Genomic DNA, 20,105 nt, shown 5'->3' with positions numbered 1-20,105 from the left:
CAAAGAAATATTCCCTACTCCTATCCTACTCAGACTCCATTGGCTACCCGTTTGCTTTTGTATTCAACACCTTATTACATTCAAAGCACTCCATGGTCTTGCCATGTTTGGTATCACTGAAAAGCCTGAAAATCTTTACAAGGACATCCAGACTTAAAACTGTGACATGTATGTTGTCAGAGAAATTCACTAAAACATAATGTCAGCTACAGTGAACAAAAATCTATTCCTGGGTCCCAGGAGGATAATGTAAATTCCACCTCATCCAGCTGCAGTTTATCTTCTATGGGACTGCTAGGCTGTAACCACTAGATGGGTGTCAAGGTCTTCCGACAACGCGCTCGTTTAGGTCTGTATTTATCCATCGAAAACATTTCCATGAAGCGATCTTTAAATACAGGTGGCCGAATAAACAATTAATAATACACTATTTCCACATCTTATAAAGACATCTTCTTTTGGCTCACCGTATTTGTGAACGAGGCGGGGTTTTAGGGCAACATCTCTGACGTAATGCGCGGTGACGTCAAGGCAGGGCGAGTCCACAATGCAGAGCAAGTGAACGAATTGCGGAGATCGCCGTGTATCAAAACACTGATCTGCATACTACCTTAAAATCATGGAGCATATCGGTGACTGGAACGTAAGTGATCACTTCTGCCTTTTTATAAAGCTGGTAATGTTTGCAGTCCGTGTGTAGTAATGGTTAAACGCTTGGAAGGGATAAAGAAAAGGGAATCAATTTTCTTTTGATATGCACAAAGTCCGTTATGGCAGAAATTGGGCGAGAGTGATATTAGCAGGTCGAGTAGTGTATTTTGAAAAGTTTTATTATAAAGCGTATTATAAGGCATAACGGAGGACGCAACCGTTCATTCAGTCGTCATCACTCTTTATTATTCCGTCATGAGAGCTGTTCAAATGTCTAACGTTAGATGTTGTCAGCTTTTGCTGCTGCAGAAGCTTTACGTTGTTTCAGTTTGCTCTAATAATGTTCCTGGAGGTAAAATAATCAGATGGGTCATACATTGTCTGTTGACATTATTAACAAGGTGCCGCTTGAACACATTATGGATGGAAACCTAGACCCAATTAACGTTACTGTTTCCATAAAATTCCGGAATTATCTTCTAGACGTTTGGTTTTCGACTTCTGTCAGCGCAGAAGGAACACTGTACTATAATACTCGGACAACGGTCTCTATACAGCGGTGACACAACATCATTATTAAAAATTACAACACGACACATACAGTGTCATTCCCCCTACTGAAGAATGACTCGGTTAAGCCGGTTCTCCGTAGTGAATCAAAACAATAGGGCTGGGACTCGATTCCAAAAAGAATCGATTCCTCGATTCCGAGGCGTTGGGAATTGAGAGTCGATTCCAAAGGTTGGAATCGATTCCATTAGGGGAATCGACTCCTCTTTAAAAAAAAAATTTTAACACAAACCGCGGCCTGTTGCCGAATTCATCTGTCAACGCAATCACGTCACCTGTAAAGAAATAAAGTTCAGACTACTAATATACTATAGTAGCCATTTATTGCATTCGCAGCGTGAGCTGGAGGAATGGTTACTGTGGGAACAGTGCTTGTGTGTAGGGGGTGCGTGCGAACCATAGACGGTGCGAATATTATAGTGTGCACGTGACCTACGTATGACACAGACAGAAAAGAGCTCTTTTCGTGCTTTATTTGTGTCGCCGCAGGTGTGCGTGTAAAGATTGTTTATATGTGTAAAGGCCTAAAACAAGTTTATATGTGTAAAGGCCCTAAAAAAAAAGTTGTGTAAACTAAAGGCCTAAAAAAAAGTTTGTATGTGTAAAATGTGCATTTGTCTGTTCCTGAACAAAATGCTTTTAGAATTTAACAGGAATTTTAGCTATAGTTTTATGATACTGGATGAAATATATGTACCACAAATAAATAAAAATCGATCTATCCACATACATAAGTGTATACACTTAGTATGTGGATAGATCGATTATGTGTGTGTGTGTGTGTGTGTGTGTGTGTGTGTGTGTGTGTGTGTGTGTGTGTGTTTAGTTAGGTATGTATGTAAAATAGAATCTACCGCATATGTATATGGTGAACATATTCCTAGTCTTTACACTATAGTGTCTACACCTGATGCAGGAAGCACGACGTGACAAATCCCCGAAGTAAATGCCTTGTTCTATTTATGACCAAGCACTCGCAAGTCGCAATACGTCTAATAGGAAGGACAAATGGATTTGCAACGGTCCCTTTGTCACGCCCTGTGTAGAGAGTTTCATGCTGTGTGGCACGGTAAGACGCGACATGTTAGACATGCTGTTGGTATTAAAAAAGAAAAGAATCGAAAATAACAGTGAGGAATCGATTCCAAGAATCGATTCTTTTCGATTCCAGAAACAGGAATCGGAATCGGAATCGATTCCAAAAAATCCGGAATCGAACAGCCCTACAAAACAAACAGTGCGACCAGTGTTGTACGATTCCTAAACGAATGATTCATTTGAGTCGGTTCTCCTTAGTGACTCAAAACAAACTGCGCGAACAGTGTTGTACGATTCCTAAACGAATGACTTGTTTGAGTCGTGCTTTTTAAGCAATTATTAAATAATTATTTTTGAATCAGTAACGCTTCTGAATCAGTCAGAACTATTAGTACTGACTTACTTACTTAACCGTAAATTACAATAGGCCTAGACAGGGGCGGAGTGGGACCAAAAAATCTACCGGGAAATTTCGTAGACCACCGGCCCTCGGTGGTAAAAAAAAAAAAAAAAAAAAAAAAAAAACCTTTGCTAAAAAATATAGCAGTGAATGAGAGAATATTAAATAGATTTTTTTTGTTCCTCTATAGTTTTTTCACAACTTTCTAAAAGAGTAAAAAAATTGCGAGAGATGGATAACGGCAGTCAGAAGAACTCAGAAGAGAGAAATATAAGTCACTTTGTCATCACTCCCACAGACGCAGCATTAGAAACCCTCACAGCAGCATTAACTCGTTTTTTTTTTGTAATTTTATTAAAGGTAATATAATATAAAATAGTGTTAAATGTAAATACATATTTTTTTCAATTGAAAATATAAAAAAAAACTTTCCAGGATTTATGCGGATGATGACCGTTAAAACGTGTCATCATCACCCTGTTGAAAAGGGTCTATGGCATTTTCACGGTGACACGACACCTTGCTCGTTAGCTTCTGCTAGTGTTAACATAATCTGTATACACTTAACATAGCAGCAGCAGCCAAGGGAGGTTACTCGTTTTAAAACTAGGAAATCTGCCACTAGTAGCCTAGATAGTCACTCAATAGTAAACTTTTTATTTGTCTCATATTTACCACTGCTACTTTCAAATTACACAAGCTTTTGGCTGGCTGGCTGCATAGCTGGTGCTAATTCCCATCTGTGCCTAGCTTTGACAACATGTGCTTCAGTTTATTTCATCTGTAGTATCTTTGCTTGTTGATGCCCGGAACATGTCTGTTATTTTGGAGCATTTCACTGCCTCCTCCTCCATAATTTTTGAGTCTGACCTTCTCAGCGCCATATTTTTTTAACGCTTGTGCTGAGGGGTGCTAGATCATTGACGGGGGAGCTGCGCAGTTATACAAATAATAATTGAGCAAAACTTGGCCACTAAATATTTAATATTCAATTATTTTAATGATCACAATTAAAGTTTTAATTTTATTAAATTGAACAAGCGCAACATTCAGCATTCAATCAAATATTCTAAAAGATGTAGGCTATTAGTAGCTTATTAATAAGGTTATTTCAACATAATATTTCGTTATTTCAACATTTATGTGCGTGCAACAAGCAAGATGTGCATTTGTAAATCCGGTAACGCGTGCATTGATTTTTAGTAATAAATTAGTGTTTTCTGACAGTGTCGGGTGTCGGCTGCAAAGATGAAGTTGACGATCGCCATATATAGTGAACGCGCCTAGAGAAATGCATGATTACGTAATCAGAGAGTAGGCAAGCCTTTTTCTTTTCGTTTTGAATTATTTCGTTTAAAGTTATTTCAAGCTTTGTGTATTTGATGTGTTTCGCATGTCTGTGTGAGGCATACACTGAGTTTCGTTAACTTAGTTCGGATGAGATGCGCTCAGTTAACGTGCAATGCAATTGACCGCGCGGGCGCCTCCATGATTAGGCTATATTGTCTGTTTGTTATATTTGCTTATTATTATTTAAAAAATGATTAAAATTAAGATACAATTTATACAAAACGAAATTCACTTTAATGAAAGGTTTTCTACAAAACAAAACTGAATGAAATGGTCAAAATCATGTCTGTCTGACCCTCTGTCTCTTGATAGGCATCATATCTTATTCGTGCTGTTCACTTTTCATAAATAAACATAAATGGAAAAGAAATGACATTATATATTTTAACAAATATGAAACTAAATGCGCTTATTTAATGGCTACAATAGGCCTACAGACTCTCTATTTGTGCAAATTGCTGCACATTCATTTAATTCTGAATTTTGCACAAGTTGAAAGGCGTTTGTTCAAATCAAGTTCACGGATAATTGTGTGTGCATTTATTAATCATTATGATACTAAAAGCATAAAAATGCTATGTAGCCTACTAAAAATCAGATGAGCCCAGAATATGAACGCAACGTTTAATTACACGTTAAGCAATTTCCTCCCATAGAAAACCATTAGGCCTAAGAACGCTTAATGTAGGCTAGCTTAATGCAGATTAGAATGCCCCCTTATTATGTCGAAATAACGACTTATTATGTCGAAATAACGAGATATTATGTTGAAATAACGTCTTAATATCTCGAAATAACAAGATAAGTTTTCTTTTTTGCCTTTCCATCATTTAACTCACTCTTACGGACGTTAGACTTCCAAGACGTGACGAGGAAAAAGAGGTGTTCGGCGGCTTTTTACATCAAAGGCCGACCCGATTTTGGGAGGGGCCGCTCACTGACCCCCCTATGTTTTTGAAAATCCTATAGACATGGTTGGACCTGCCGAACGGGTTGAGCACTTTTATATACTGTGTTGAGCAGAGAGGCTGCACAGTTTGACCAGCGAGAAGCGGCCGCACATCAGGCCGCCAGACGGGTGTTGCTAAAATAACTCGCAATGTATAACTATTATCAGACCGGCCCTCCGCGGCCTCAAAACACTACCGGCCCACCGGGAAAAGTCCCGACTCTCCCGATTGCCACTCCGCCCCTGGGCCTAGAGTTCTGTAATCAGTGGTAGGCCTATTTTATAAAAATGAATGAATGAAACATGTCGCCACTATTTTGTTTTAGTATTTGAATTTTATATTTAGGAACAATTTCAAAGGCTTGCTTTTATGCCACATGTAAAATATCTGAGAAAAGATTCATTGTAACACCTTTTGCAATAATTGTATTACATTTATTTCTGATTTGTAATATGAAATATGAAATGATCTTATCACTTAGCCCATGATCCCTAGAAAACACAAGGTTTACGTAGAGAGCCAGGCCCCCGTTACAGGTCAGATAACTGGTTGCAGAATCTTTGATAGCTCTGATATGACTTGATTTGATGTCAACCCTACGTCGCAATCAGAAAAAATGAAAATAAAAAGATGTGTGATAGTGTCACCTTTTATGTTAAAGTCTGTATAGTTTTTTTTTCCCATTGTAAATACAAGGGCCTCAGGGCAGTCCCTTTCTTCCTCAAAATTTTTCTAGTTGTTCGTTATATATAGGATTGTCTTTTTCAATTGTGACCTGTTCTTGTTGTTACATATAAAGGTTCACTGGACTTTAATATTCTCAGTACCTGGATTAATGGCACTATTGATTGGTGGATATGCCAAATACTCACATGCTGTACTTATGAAACAGTTCACAAAAGCCTTCCAGTGAGAGATCTGGGTTACTAATGAAAAGATTAGTTTCTCAGTCCTATACTTAGTGGATTCACTAGTGAATTGTTCATTTATTTATTTTGCCGTGTGAAAAGGAGGTAAATATATGATTGATCTGGGAAGAATTCTAGAATTTAAAACTGTTAACGAAAGTCTGGCGCTTTGTTTCTGTTCTAGGCTATATCATTTGGCTTGATATAAACTGATCAGGCAAATACTTTATTTCCCTATAAAAAAAAAAAAATATATATATATATCCAAGAGGTACTCACTGACCTTTACAGAGACAACTGATGTTGTAGGTTTATAACAAAAAATATAGCTGCGAGCAGCGATTACGGGCCCAAGCCGGTGGCACCGCAACCCCGATGCCTTTAGTTACCTAAAGGCACCGGGGTGGCGGTGCCGCCGGCTTTGGCCCTTCATCGCTGCTCGCAGCTATATTTATATATATATATATATATATAATCTTGAATGTATTTTTTATCATGTTGAAAAAGTTTGGTGTGAATAAAATAAACCACTTAGGAGGAGTAACTAAAAACTCTGACATATCCAAAAAATCCACATTCAAACCAAAATATCTGACTTCCTGTTGCTCGGAGCTAATGACTGTAAATTAGAAAGTTGTCCGGCTCGATGAGACCAATATGCGTACTGATTTTTGTAACTGTGGGTAAAAGTAACCCCCCCACTTTTGATAAAAGCATTTTGAAAGTGACACACTTCCTGCTACCAGTTGGTGGCGCTATAACTTTGACTCACAATAGTTACATCCATCTGACCGGCCTCTTACCATGAACACACTGCTGAAGTTTCATCAAGATCAGTTAATGTATGCAGAAGTTATAACACTTCGTGTTTCTCTTTTCTCGCCATAAATTTGTTTCCTCGCCACGGCCAAACCGTTCGAGATATCAAAAATCCGTCCGCAATTTAGCATCCTCAATGTCTTGACTTCATGCACACCGAGTTTGGTGGGGATTGGATGAATTCTCTAGGAGGAGTAGTTCACATTCCACAGCAAGCGTTTTCCAAACAACCCATAATAGCTGACTTCCTGTTGGGCGGAGCTAATAACTTAGACTGCGGAAGTTGTTCGGCCCGATGAGATCTATATGTGTACCGAGTTTCATATTAATTCATGCAAGTGTGTTTGACATATGGACCAAGTTTTCAGACCGTGTTCAAGGGGGCGCTGTTGAGCCCCCTGCCACGCCCGGGTACCAGCTTCAGCCCGGCACTGATGGCCGTGGGTTCTGACCTGTGTGTAAAGTTTCAAGAGTTTTTGAGCACGTTAAGGACCCCAAAAGCCCCTGAAACCTTGATTAACAATATAAAAGCAATAGTCAAATCCCCCCCTCCCCTCACACACACAGAGACACAGAGAGAGGGAGAGAAAATTCTTCAGAAAATCCACATTCAAACCAAAATATCTCTTTTCCTGTTGGTCAGAGATCGTTAATGTAAATTAGAAAGTTGTCCGTCTTGATGAGAACAATACACATACCAAGTTTTGTTGCTGTTGATAAAACTAACCCCCCCACTTATGACTAAAGGTGGCGCTACTGAGCCCCTCACCACGCCCGTTTCTGAAACTTTGCACAAATCTACGGGCTAATAAGTGTGATGTGTCTGTCGAGTTTCATTCAATTTCAAGTATGTTAAGAGTCTCAAAAGCATCAAAAAACAATATTAAAGTTTGATGCGTTGCCACGACAACAGTATTAAAGATATCAAAAATCCTTTCACAGGTCTACATCTGCCGTGTGTTTACATTATACACATAAAGTTTGAAGCAAATCGGGTAAAAATAAGAGGGTGATTTCAAAGCATTTTGAAAGTGACACACTTCCTGCTGCCAGTTGGTGGCGCTATAACTTTGACTCACAATAGTCACATCCATGTGTTCGGCCTTACAACGAACACACTGCTGAAGTTTCATCAAGATCAGATAATGTATGCTGAAGTTATAACACACTTCCTGTGTCCCTTATTCGCCATAAATTTGTTTCCTTGCCACGGCCAAACCGTTTGAGATATCAAAAATCCGTCCGCAATTTAGCATCCTCAATGTCTTGACTTCATGCACACCGAGTTTGGTGGGGATGGGATGAATTTTCTAGGAGGAGTAGTTCACATTCCACAGCAAGCGTTTTCCAAACAACCCATAATAGCCGACTTCCTGTTGGGCTGGCGTGAAACTTGACAGAGGGAAAGTTGTTCGGCCCGATGAGATCTATATGTGTACCGAGTTTCATATTAATTCATGCAAGCGTGTTTGATATATGGACCAAGTTTTCAGACCCCGTTCAAGGGGGCGCTGTTGAGCCCCCCTGCCACGCCCGTTTCTGAAACTTTTCACATGTCTACTGGCTAATAAATGTGATGTATCTGTCGAGTTTCATCCAATTTCAAGCATGCTAAGAGTCTCAAACGCATCCGAAAAGAATATTAAAGTTTGATGAGTTGCCACGGCAACAGTATCTAAGATATCAATAATTCTTTCACAGGTCTACATCTGCCGTGTGTCTACATTATACACATAAAGTTTGAAGCAAATCGGGTAAAATTAAGAGGGTGAATTCAAAGAATTTTGAAAGTGACACACTTCCTGCTGCCAGTTGGTGGCGCTATAACTTTGACTCACAATAGTCACATCCATGTGATCGGCCTCTTACAACAAACACACTGCTGAAGTTTCATCAAGATCAGTTAATGTATGCAGAAGTTATAACACACTTCCTGTGTCCCATTATTCGCCATAAATTTGTTTCCTCGCCACGGCCAAACCGTTTGAGATATCAAAAATCCGTTCGCAAGAATTCATCCTCAATGTCTTGACTTTATTCTCACCGAGTTTGGTGGCGATCGGATGAAATCCCTAGGAGGAGTATTTCACATTCCATTGTATGCGTTTTCCAAACAACGTATAATAACCAACTTCCTGTTGGGCTTTTGTAAAACTTAGAGCACGAAAGTTGTTCGGCCCGATGAGATCTATATGTGTACTGAGTTTCATATTATTACATGCAAGCGTGTTTGATTTATGGACCAAGTTTTCGGACCCCATTCCTGGGGGCGCTGTCGAGCCCCCCTGCCACGCCCCGGTACCAGCTTCAGCCCGGCCCTGATGGCCGCGGGTTCTGACGTGTGTGCAAAATTTCAAGAGTTTTTGAGCATGTTAAGGGCCCCAAAAGTGGCAAAAAGGCAAAAAAAAAAATAATGAAGAAAAAAAAAAAAAAAAATATATATATATATATATATATATATATATATATATATAAATATAGCTGCGAGCAGCGATTACGGGCCCAAGCCGGTGGCACCGCAACCCCGATGCCTTGTGAATAAAATAAACCACTTAGGAGGAGTAACTAAAAACTCAGAGTCTGACATATCCAAAAAATCCACATTCAAACCAAAATATCTGACTTCCTGTTGCTCGGAGCTAATGACTGTAAATTAGAAAGTTGTCCGGCTCGATGAGACCAATATGCATACTGATTTTTGTAACTGTGGGTAAAAGTAACCCCCCCACTTTTGATAAAAGCATTTTGAAAGTGACACACTTCCTGCTACCAGTTGGTGGCGCTATAACTTTGACTCACAATAGTTACATCCATCTGACCGGCCTCTTACCATGAACACACTGCTGAAGTTTCATCAAGATCAGTTAATGTATGCAGAAGTTATAACACTTCGTGTTTCTCTTTTCTCGCCATAAATTTGTTTCCTCGCCACGGCCAAACCGTTCGAGATATCAAAAATCCGTCCGCAATTTAGCATCCTCAATGTCTTGACTTCATGCACACCGAGTTTGGTGGCGATTGGATGAATTCTCTAGGAGGAGTAGTTCACATTCCACAGCAAGCGTTTTCCAAACAACCCATAATAGCTGACTTCCTGTTGGGCGGAGCTAATAACTTAGACTGCGGAAGTTGTTCGGCCCGATGAGATCTATATGTGTACCGAGTTTCATATTAATTCATGCAAGTGTGTTTGACATATGGACCAAGTTTTCAGACCGTGTTCAAGGGGGCGCTGTTGAGCCCCCTGCCACGCCCGGGTACCAGCTTCAGCCCGGCACTGATGGCCGTGGGTTCTGACCTGTGTGTAAAGTTTCAAGAGTTTTTGAGCACGTTAAGGACCCCAAAAGCCCCTGAAACCTTGATTAACAATATAAAAGCAATAGTCAAATCCCCCCCTCCCCTCACACACACAGAGACACAGAGAGAGGGAGAGAAAATTCTTCAGAAAATCCACATTCAAACCAAAATATCTCTTTTCCTGTTGGTCAGAGATCGTTAATGTAAATTAGAAAGTTGTCCGTCTTGATGAGAACAATACACATACCAAGTTTTGTTGCTGTTGATAAAACTAACCCCCCCCCATTTATGACTAAAGGTGGCGCTACTGAGCCCCTCACCACGCCCGTTTCTGAAACTTTGCACAAGTCTACGGGCTAATAAGTGTGATGTGTCTGTCGAGTTTCATTCAATTTCAAGTATGTTAAGAGTCTCAAAAGCATCAAAAAACAATATTAAAGTTTGATGCGTTGCCACGACAACAGTATTAAAGATATCAAAAATCCTTTCACAGGTCTACATCTGCCGTGTGTTTACATTATACACATAAAGTTTGAAGCAAATCGGGTAAAAATAAGAGGGTGATTTCAAAGCATTTTGAAAGTGACACACTTCCTGCTGCCAGTTGGTGGCGCTATAACTTTGACTCACAATAGTCACATCCTTGTGTTCGGCCTCTTACAACGAACACACTGCTGAAGTTTCATCAAGATCAGATAATGTATGCTGAAGTTATAACACACTTCCTGTGTCCCTTATTCGCCATAAATTCGTTTCCTTGCCACGGCCAAACCGTTTGAGATATCAAAAATCCGTCCGCAATTTAGCATCCTCAATGTCTTGACTTCATGCACACCGAGTTTGGTGGGGATGGGATGAATTTTCTAGGAGGAGTAGTTCACATTCCACAGCAAGCGTTTTCCAAACAACCCATAATAGCCGACTTCCTGTTGGGCTGGCGTGAAACTTGACAGAGGGAAAGTTGTTCGGCCCGATGAGATCTATATGTGTACCGAGTTTCATATTAATTCATGCAAGCGTGTTTGATATATGGACCAAGTTTTCAGACCCCGTTCAAGGGGGCGCTGTTGAGCCCCCCTGCCACGCCCGTTTCTGAAACTTTTCACATGTCTACTGGCTAATAAATGTGATGTATCTGTCGAGTTTCATCCAATTTCAAGCATGCTAAGAGTCTCAAACGCATCCGAAAAGAATATTAAAGTTTGATGAGTTGCCACGGCAACAGTATCTAAGATATCAATAATTCTTTCACAGGTCTACATCTGCCGTGTGTCTACATTATACACATAAAGTTTGAAGCAAATCGGGTAAAATTAAGAGGGTGAATTCAAAGAATTTTGAAAGTGACACACTTCCTGCTGCAAGTTGGTGGCGCTATAACTTTGACTCACAATAGTCACATCCATGTGATCGGCCTCTTACAACAAACACACTGCTGAAGTTTCATCAAGATCAGTTAATGTATGCAGAAGTTATAACACACTTCCTGTGTCCCATTATTCGCCATAAATTTGTTTCCTCGCCACGGCCAAACCGTTTGAGATATCAAAAATCCGTTCGCAAGAATTCATCCTCAATGTCTTGACTTTATTCTCACCGAGTTTGGTGGCGATCGGATGAAATCCCTAGGAGGAGTATTTCACATTCCATTGTATGCGTTTTCCAAACAACGTATAATAACCGACTTCCTGTTGGGCTTTTGTAAAACTTAGAGCACGAAAGTTGTTCGGCCCGATGAGATCTATATGTGTACTGAGTTTCATATTATTACATGCAAGCGTGTTTGATTTATGGACCAAGTTTTCGGACCCCATTCCAGGGGGCGCTGTCGAGCCCCCCTGCCACGCCCCGGTACCAGCTTCAGCCCGGCCCTGATGGCCGCGGGTTCTGACGTGTGTGCAAAATTTCAAGAGTTTTTGAGCATGTTAAGGGCCCCAAAAGTGGCAAAAAGGCAAAAAAAAAAATAATGAAGAAAAAAAAAAAAATAATCCTTACGAAAACAATAGGGCCTCCGCCCTTTCAGGGCTTGGGCCCTAATAATCCTTACGAAAACAATAGGGCCTCCGCCCTTTCAGGGCTTGGGCCCTAATTATCCTTTTTTTTCCCTGTCTGACCAGTGTCACGATGGTCCATGAACCTAAAGTTCATGAAACTAAAGTTAAGACAATTGCTGCCAATGACAGGCGTTTTACAGTTATTCTGCCAATTCATGCTTGAAACACAAATACAGAACATATGTTACTGTATGTCTCTTGTCTGCCCTTCTGCACTTGTTATGATTTCTTCACACCATTCAGCTGTGTGCCATGAGACAGACAGTGACGGATTGATTGGCTGCTCATTCTTAAGAGAAGCAGAATTTTCCTCAGCCATATGAATTGATGTAAGGTCTAGAGATGAAAGGAGAGCATGGATAATCATGTTTTCACCCAGACGATGACTCATCACTAAAAGGAAATGGCTGTTCACTATGATTGTTACAGCTTCAATTACACAGTTTGATATGAATCCAATCAAAAGACAGTAAATGAACAGAGATAAAATTTGATTATTTGGCATACACAGAATTTAGGGTCGACTTTTTTTTTTTAGTCTTTGCTCGAATTAACTTATTAGAGACTTAAAGGTATAGATCACCCAAAAATGAAATGAAAACTGTGATTATTTGCTCCAGTCCTAATCATTTGACTGCCAAGTCACATTTGTTTATAGCACACATGAGAACAACTAGCATCTGGCAATGATGTCAAACATGGCGCAGAAGGTAAGGGCTCAAATTTCAGATTTAAATTTGAGTCTGGTCAATATATAATATTCAGAGTTCAGAAGACTTGTGCATGAGTCATATGGACTCACTGCTTTAATGGTGTTTTGGAGCTTGACATTTCACTATGGCCAGTTCAGACTGCCAGAAAAAAATCAAGATTTTTGCATATCCAGATTTTATCCAGATGGGTTTTTGAAAGTCTAGACAGCAAAAAAAATGGAGTTGGTTTGAAATGCGATTCCAATCAGATCTTTACGGGTGCATCTCAGTCTGGATGCTCTGGCTGCTCAAATTGGATTTCAAACTGTCTTTTGCGTCACTCTTTACGCGGCACACATCAAGCGTCAAAACTGGTGGTCAAAATGGTATGTCCAAAGATTTTGGCATTTTCCTGTGCGATGGAGATCTGCACCTTATTTGGAGAGTGAGAGGATGCACCTCCATTTTTCCAACATCCGTTTTGAAAGCCTTGCAGATGCAGATAGGTTGGTTATGTCTGGAGTCTGGACGCACAAATCTTATTTGATCACTTGCAAATGCAATTATTAGTGTTGACATTCTGCCTGAAAAGATCTGATTTGAGAAAAAAAATCTGATTTGCCTGCAGTCTGGACATTGACAACAAAAGCAAAGGTTTGAATTGGCATAAGGGTGATTAGCCTAGATATTAACAGAATTTTGGATGAAATATTCCTATTAAAGATGACATGTTTGATCATATAAAGACTTCATTCTTCTGTATGAAAGTTTAGAGATGCACCATTTCATTAAGAAAAGCATCCACTCTTTTTCTCTGAAAAACAAAAATGGGTAAAAGGCGAAACTTCCAAGCACTAGCTAAAAAGTTTGGGGCCGGTAAGATTTTTCAATGATTTTAAAAGAAGTCTCGTATGCGTTTATTTGATCAAACATGCAGTAAAAACAGTTATATTGTGAAATATTATTACAATTTAAAATATGTTTCTATATTAGCCTATTTTGAAATGTAGCCTAATTTATTTCTGTGACGCAAAGCTGAATTTTCAGCATCATTACTCCAGTCATCAGTGTCACATGATCCCTCAGAAATCATTCTAATATGATGATTTGCCGCTCAAGAAACTTTTCAAATTATTATCAGTGTTGAAAACAGTTTCATGCACCTGTGCTGAATAAACAAAAATATTCAAACAAACAAAAAACTTTTGAACAGTAATATACTCATGGATTAGTTTATTTATGCACAGACCCACATGCTCGTAAAGTGCTGTTCATGCAGAACATTCTCACGCATGGATTAATTTCCTCTATAATGTTTATCATGCACATAAGAACTGTGCTTAAATAGAAACAAGGCTCAGTTCTTGGCTTATTTTTATAATTAATGTTTTCTTTTACAGATAATTTTGTGGCATGGTTTCACATTACATTGCTGTCAATGATACACACATTAATATTTGTATAGTCCAGCACAGAATTTCCACTCAACCTCAAAGTGTACATGTCTGCTAGCTTTTTCTAACTTAACCCTGACTAAACCTAGTAGGCCTCAAGATTCATCTCACTCTAATCTGTGTTTAGACTTGAAAGATGTATAAAACGCCTTCACTGACTATACCGCCTCCTCTGTAGTATTGCTTGCCTCTGTTCCTCTTTTGGTTTCAGCGAAACTGTTTTCCATACCATAATTACATTCCACCTACATTAGATCTCTTGTATTTTTTTTTTTGCCAAAGCGTTTCAAAGGATACAATACGTCCAGCACTCTTTTGATATTCTTTATTTTTGTTTCATTTCCAGTTTCCTGTCATGGATTTTGATTACAAACCATATAGGAGACAGGTTCTCTTGTTGTGTACTTGCAGAGTTGCATTTTACATCCATGAAGTCCATGAGACCGTGGGGTGTCCCACAGTCCCAGTTGACATTTTAGGTTTCAAGAAGGTGCTCACAAGTGCTATGTTTGCGGCCACTTTGCACCATGTTGTTGTCAAGCCCACACTGGATGAAACTGCTGCATTATGACCCTAGAAACAGCACTGCAACAGAGGTATTGATTATTAGGCCTGAATGTCTGTAGCATGCATACACATACCTCTGCTGAGGTAACAGTTTAACCGAAATTCTCTGCTTATTGACAGTCCCAGAAAGCTCAGCTGAAGAGAAAGTCACTCACACTTCCTGATTAAGCAAAAGGTCAGGATGTGGTTGTGAGAGGAGGTGGACTGTGTGGCAGACTGAGAACTGACAGTTTAGCACGAGACTGCAACAGCATGCGTGTGATGGTCTGTATGCTTTGGCATAGTTGTGTTTGGTCCGTCACCCATTGTTCACAAAAAATAACTGTTTTCAATCAGGTCTTGAATGTGTGTAAGTGTAAGTGGTTTGAGCTGAATAAATTGCACAAAATTGTCCAGAAGAAAAAGAAGAGAAATGAATATCACTCCGTCCTCAGTTTGTTGAATACTGAAATGTGAGTTGTATTTGTCCCAGCGTCATGTGCACAACTGGCACAAGCAATGTGGCGTGATGAGCCAGAAATAAAGTGCACTCCCTTTATTATTATCTACATTCGAAGTGTCCATGACATTGAGCTTTCAGTTTACGGACACCTGTATTTGTATTCTCTGACGGTCTGTATTTCTGACGCTGCACAGATAATCCCTGCCTGAACTGTTATTTATTTATTAATCATGAATTTGAAAAAATGTACACTACATTTCAAAAATCGGTATATTGTTTCTTAATGTTTTTGAATTAAGTCTCTTATGCTCACCATTGGCTCTGTTTTTTAATCAATGGCTTCTTCTGTACCAGTCTCCTGCACAAAGCTCAATATATGGCTGACCTGTGCTCTAGTTCCATTTAAAGTGGGCTTCTCTGTGACTTCTCTCACAAGTCATCTCCATTTTTACACAAAGAGCTTAGAGAAATGACTTCTTTGAAGCAGTGTTGGTTGTAACTTCCACTTCCTGATAATTGAACCAACAGTGCTCACTGGGGCATCCAAACACTTTTTATGCTCAGTTAGATCTGATGCAAACTCCTCGCCAAGCCACGTATCGCCTGTGGTTTACTCATCATTATATGACTAAATCGTAAAGGGTCTGTATTTGTTGAATACAATTTTTCACATATACTTTATAGCAAATACACAACACGCACATTCAGCATAAAGTTATACCCCATGAGTTGTGTGATAGAAATATTTTATGTAATGGGTATTTTCAACATTAAATGAGAAATGCAGACTAAGGATGCTCAGGTCAAAGACCATACAGTTACTAAAAGCCATACTTACCCAAAAAGTGCTTAACACGGTAGAACTAACAGTCATATGATTAGCTTAGATCATTACAAACCAATCACCAGAACAAATCACAGTTAAGAAGACTTGAGTGACATTGATTTTTACTCAATGTAGGCCTACATCTATCTTTCTATTCAGGAGACTCACTTGGTTGTTGTGACCAGTGATCTCCTGGTCGTGAATGAAACTTAATTCCTGCAAAGCACAACTTGGGAGTCGTGTCAGATATATGCTGCGCAGCTGAGGAATAGAAGTGCTAAAGATTCTACGCTTGAAAAACAACAAAAGAAACACAACAGTGATAGTAGCTTCTTGACGGGGCGCCGTCAGCATACTTCAGGGAAGTATTGTATTGTAAGTATTCAGGGAATTACCTTGAGATACTGTAGTAAGAAGTCTAGTCAGATTTAGTAGGTTTTGTATTGAGAATTTCCACGACAGTTGCATCATAATTCAGCCATAACAATAGGTTATTTTTGCGCGGTGGTCATTTCTTATTTTGGTGAAATTCATGTGAAGGGAAGTAGGTTTCTTCTCAGAATGGTGAGATATAAACTCGGAATTGCAATAAAAAAGGTCAGAATTGTAAGATAAAAAGCTGCTTCCACTGCTACTGCAGAACTGTCACTGCCACCAGGCAGGCTTCGCCCACAAAATACGTCTTCGCTGAGTAGACTCGAAAAATGTAATCCTTCCCTAAAAAAAAAAACACGAACGAGAACGTTTGAAAGCAGCATCTATCAGCGGGTACCGAACATACCCGGTACTCAGTCGGTACTACCAGTACTGCTGCAGAAATTATCATTAATCATTAATAAGAATGTCTTTTACTTTTAATCAATTTGATGCTTCCTTACTGAATAAAAGTACTGTATTAATTTCTTTCAAAAAAATCTCACTGACCTCAAACATTTGAAGATAGTGTGTAATTGAAAGAATAACCTCATTATGATTTAACCTCAATCTTTTTGTTGAAAATCACCATCACCCAGCTCCATTCTTCTCTCCATAAACCTGTCTTTTCATATTGTAAGTGGAAGTGGCAGTGTCTCTGTTAAATGTGTTTGTTGTGCTGTGAGGGATTCAGATGAGTGACTACAGCAAAAGCCTCAGGGTGAGAGACGTTTAATAAGCATCAACAAACTTCTCAACACATTCACTGTCATCTGTTTTTCCATGTGTTTCCATATTATCATTATCCATTTGGCCTAACTACTTTTTAGACATAACCTAAACATGCATAAAGTCTGAATGAGGCTTGAGAATGAAAGTGCTGAGATTGGTGGTTACTGTGCGTGAAATGTCAATGCTAATATGAGTGTCTGAGGTAATTATCAATCCTTCTGCCACAGTTTATGGAGGCGGGAGATGACTATTCTGATGACGGCCATTTCTATTCTTGATTGGTTTTAACACATTATGATAAAAGTGTTGTTCATTGTGATTAGTTTCTAGCCTATAACAGGCAGATGGATGGCTGGTGGGTTGTTGGTTGTGTGTGAATCAGCCGTCCACCCCTTCAGCCCCAGACTGCAGCCATACTACCTGCTGTTTTGCCTACGCCACAGCCCAAAACCCTCCATCCGCCACTGATGTAGCGTATTTGCATCCTCATCCATTTTCTGTCCCCCCACCTCTATGTCAGGATTCAATTGGATTGTTCAGTCCCAGCATACAGTAAAAATGATTTGCAGCTAAAGACTCAGAATGGGAAGTTGCACCACGAATAATTGCGTACAGCTATTTTTGTCGAACTAATTTGGTGTGTGCGTTAACACTTAGTTGGTTTGCATAATTGCTTCAGTGAACTGGATGCTAAAACAGCGTAAAGAGCAAATAAATATCACTATCACCACTGTGCCCGGTTCATTCTTAGTGAATGCTGAAAGACTTGCAACCTCATTTTCAGGTTTTGGTGGTAGATATAATCCTTCACTATGTCTCATATTCTTTATCTAGGGCAAAGTCAACACCATCGATTCATTTTATGAAGGGATGCATTATACAGTCATATCAGCATCAGCTGAAAACATAATATGAAAGTAATATAGGTTAATAAAATATACATTACTTATAGTATATTTTGTTAAACAATAATAAAATGGCATTCATATTTATATTTTATATCAGTGGCACACTGATATTTTGTTTCTTTATTCTATGTTATATTTGTGATAGTAATATTGTCCATTTTACTCTTAGAAATAAAAGCTGGTGTTTTTGAACAAAGTCTATTATGCTCACCAAGGCTGCATTTATCAAAAATACTGTAATATTGTGGAATATTATTACAATTTAAAATACTGTTTATTTGAATATATTTTAAAATGTAATTTATTTCTGTGATGGCAAAGCCAATTTTTCAACAGCCATTCAGTGTCACACAATCCTTCAGAAATCATTCTAATATGCTTATTTGATGCTCAACATTTCTTATTATTAGCATTGCTGAAAATATTTGAATATTTTTTTTGTGGAAACCATGATCCAATCAAATGTTTGGAGTAAGTAAATTAATTAGTACATAGTTATTAATTAGTAAGTACTTTTATTCAGCAGTGATACATTAAATTGATCAAAAGTGACAGTAAAGACATGTTAGAAAATGTTTTGATTTCATATAAATGCTGTTCTTTTTAACTTTCTATTCATCAGAAATCCTGAAAATTGTATCATGATTTTCACAAAAAAAAAAAAAAAAAATTCAACATTGATAATAAGAACCATTAATAATACTTAAGTCCCTATTAAAATATATAGGCTATGAATGATAAATAATTGATAGTAAAAATGATAATAGAGTACCAAATCAGCTTATCAGAATGATAGTTCATAGGCCTAGGCTACATTTGTAAAATGGTTGTGAAATAAGGATGATTGTATTCTGCCGTATGTGATGTTTGGTGTCATTTGAAGCATGTGTGATCTTCATTAAGCTATATCTATATAAAGTGATGGCCTGAAGCTAACAGCATCCTCTTTGTGAAACATTTCCTTTTAGTCATGAATTATCCAGTCATAAACTTAAAACAATTCTCTGGCATGACTCTCTCTGATTGCAGGTCTATCATTGTGTTCAATTATAAATGCCCTCCTATGAAACTGCATAAATATTGCAGACATACATAATGTCTTAAGATCAAGGACAAGTCTCATTCTTTAGTTGTCTCAGGTTAACCGCCTCGGGGTTTGCTGGCTCTTTAGTCTCCACACAGTTGGTGACGCAAATATTTACTCATCCTTTTTGTCCCCTTTTCTCTTTTACTTTCAGATTCAAAACTTTTAGACTGAAGCAGAGCCTGGATTACTGGAAAGAACTGTACTTGCAACATAAAGTGTGAGTGTAAGGGGTAATCCTATTGGTCACTGTAGCTGGCGGCAAGATGGCGGGAAGAGAGCGCAGTCCACGCCACAGGCCGTGGTCTGTGTACCGAGCCAACACCTTTGACCTGTCATCTGAGATGATGGGTTTAGCGTTAGCAGGTGAGCAGTTATTAGATTTTTGGCACTTAACCTTTTGAGGTTTTGGACATTTAACTTTTGCCTGTTCAGCAAGTTCATACCATAGTGATCTAAGATATGTCAATAACACATAATCAGACGTTTTCCACCAAGAAAAGTAGTTACGCTAACACTACAAAAGGACAGTTTAGAATTTTTTTTATGGAATTAAAGTGCTGTAGGGGTTTCAAGCTAAATGAAAGCATTATATTTCTGCTTTTAAAATCTCTGCTTTTTTGTTTTACAAACTGAGAGATGAGATATGTGTTACGTAACGTGGTGCTCACGACGAGGAATGACTCTAGAAGAAAGATTTTAATCATCAAATATTTAGGAACCAGGAAAAACGCTGGAGAAAACCAGATAACATCAAACGTTAACGAGAACCGGCAGAGACTGAGGGAGAACACAGAGTATATATACATGAGACAAACAAAGGACCTTACCAAGATCATTAAAGACACACAGCTGAACCAAATAAACTAATGAAGTCGGTAACCATGGAAACAAAGGAGTGGCGCGAAACAAACAGAAAGTCCAGAAACAAACAGAAAGTCCAAACACA

At 38.8% G+C, this 20,105-nt stretch overlaps 1 protein-coding gene across 3 annotated transcripts in view; it reads left to right on the top strand.

Annotated features, from left to right (window-relative positions):
* The first annotated feature begins 528 nt into the window (after positions 1 to 528).
* The window catches only part of inpp4aa (inositol polyphosphate-4-phosphatase type I Aa), a 40,621-nt gene continuing 21,044 nt past the window's right edge, over positions 529 to 20,105 (top strand). For 2 of the 3 annotated variants that reach the window (XM_081368966.1, XM_081368967.1), the window contains exons 1-2: positions 529 to 643; positions 19,311 to 19,522. In XM_081368966.1, coding sequence (XP_081225092.1) covers positions 19,423 to 19,522 — 100 coding nt within the window. In that variant the 5' untranslated portion in view covers positions 529 to 643; positions 19,311 to 19,422. The remainder of the gene's footprint in view (positions 644 to 19,310; positions 19,523 to 20,105) is intronic. The other variant, XM_081368968.1, reaches the window with a different exon arrangement.

This window comes from Scardinius erythrophthalmus, assembly GCF_964197995.2.
Source record: "Scardinius erythrophthalmus genome assembly, chromosome: 6".
In the NCBI taxonomy this organism is placed as follows: domain Eukaryota; kingdom Metazoa; phylum Chordata; class Actinopteri; order Cypriniformes; family Leuciscidae; genus Scardinius; species Scardinius erythrophthalmus.
This window is presented reverse-complemented; position numbering and strand designations above follow the sequence as displayed.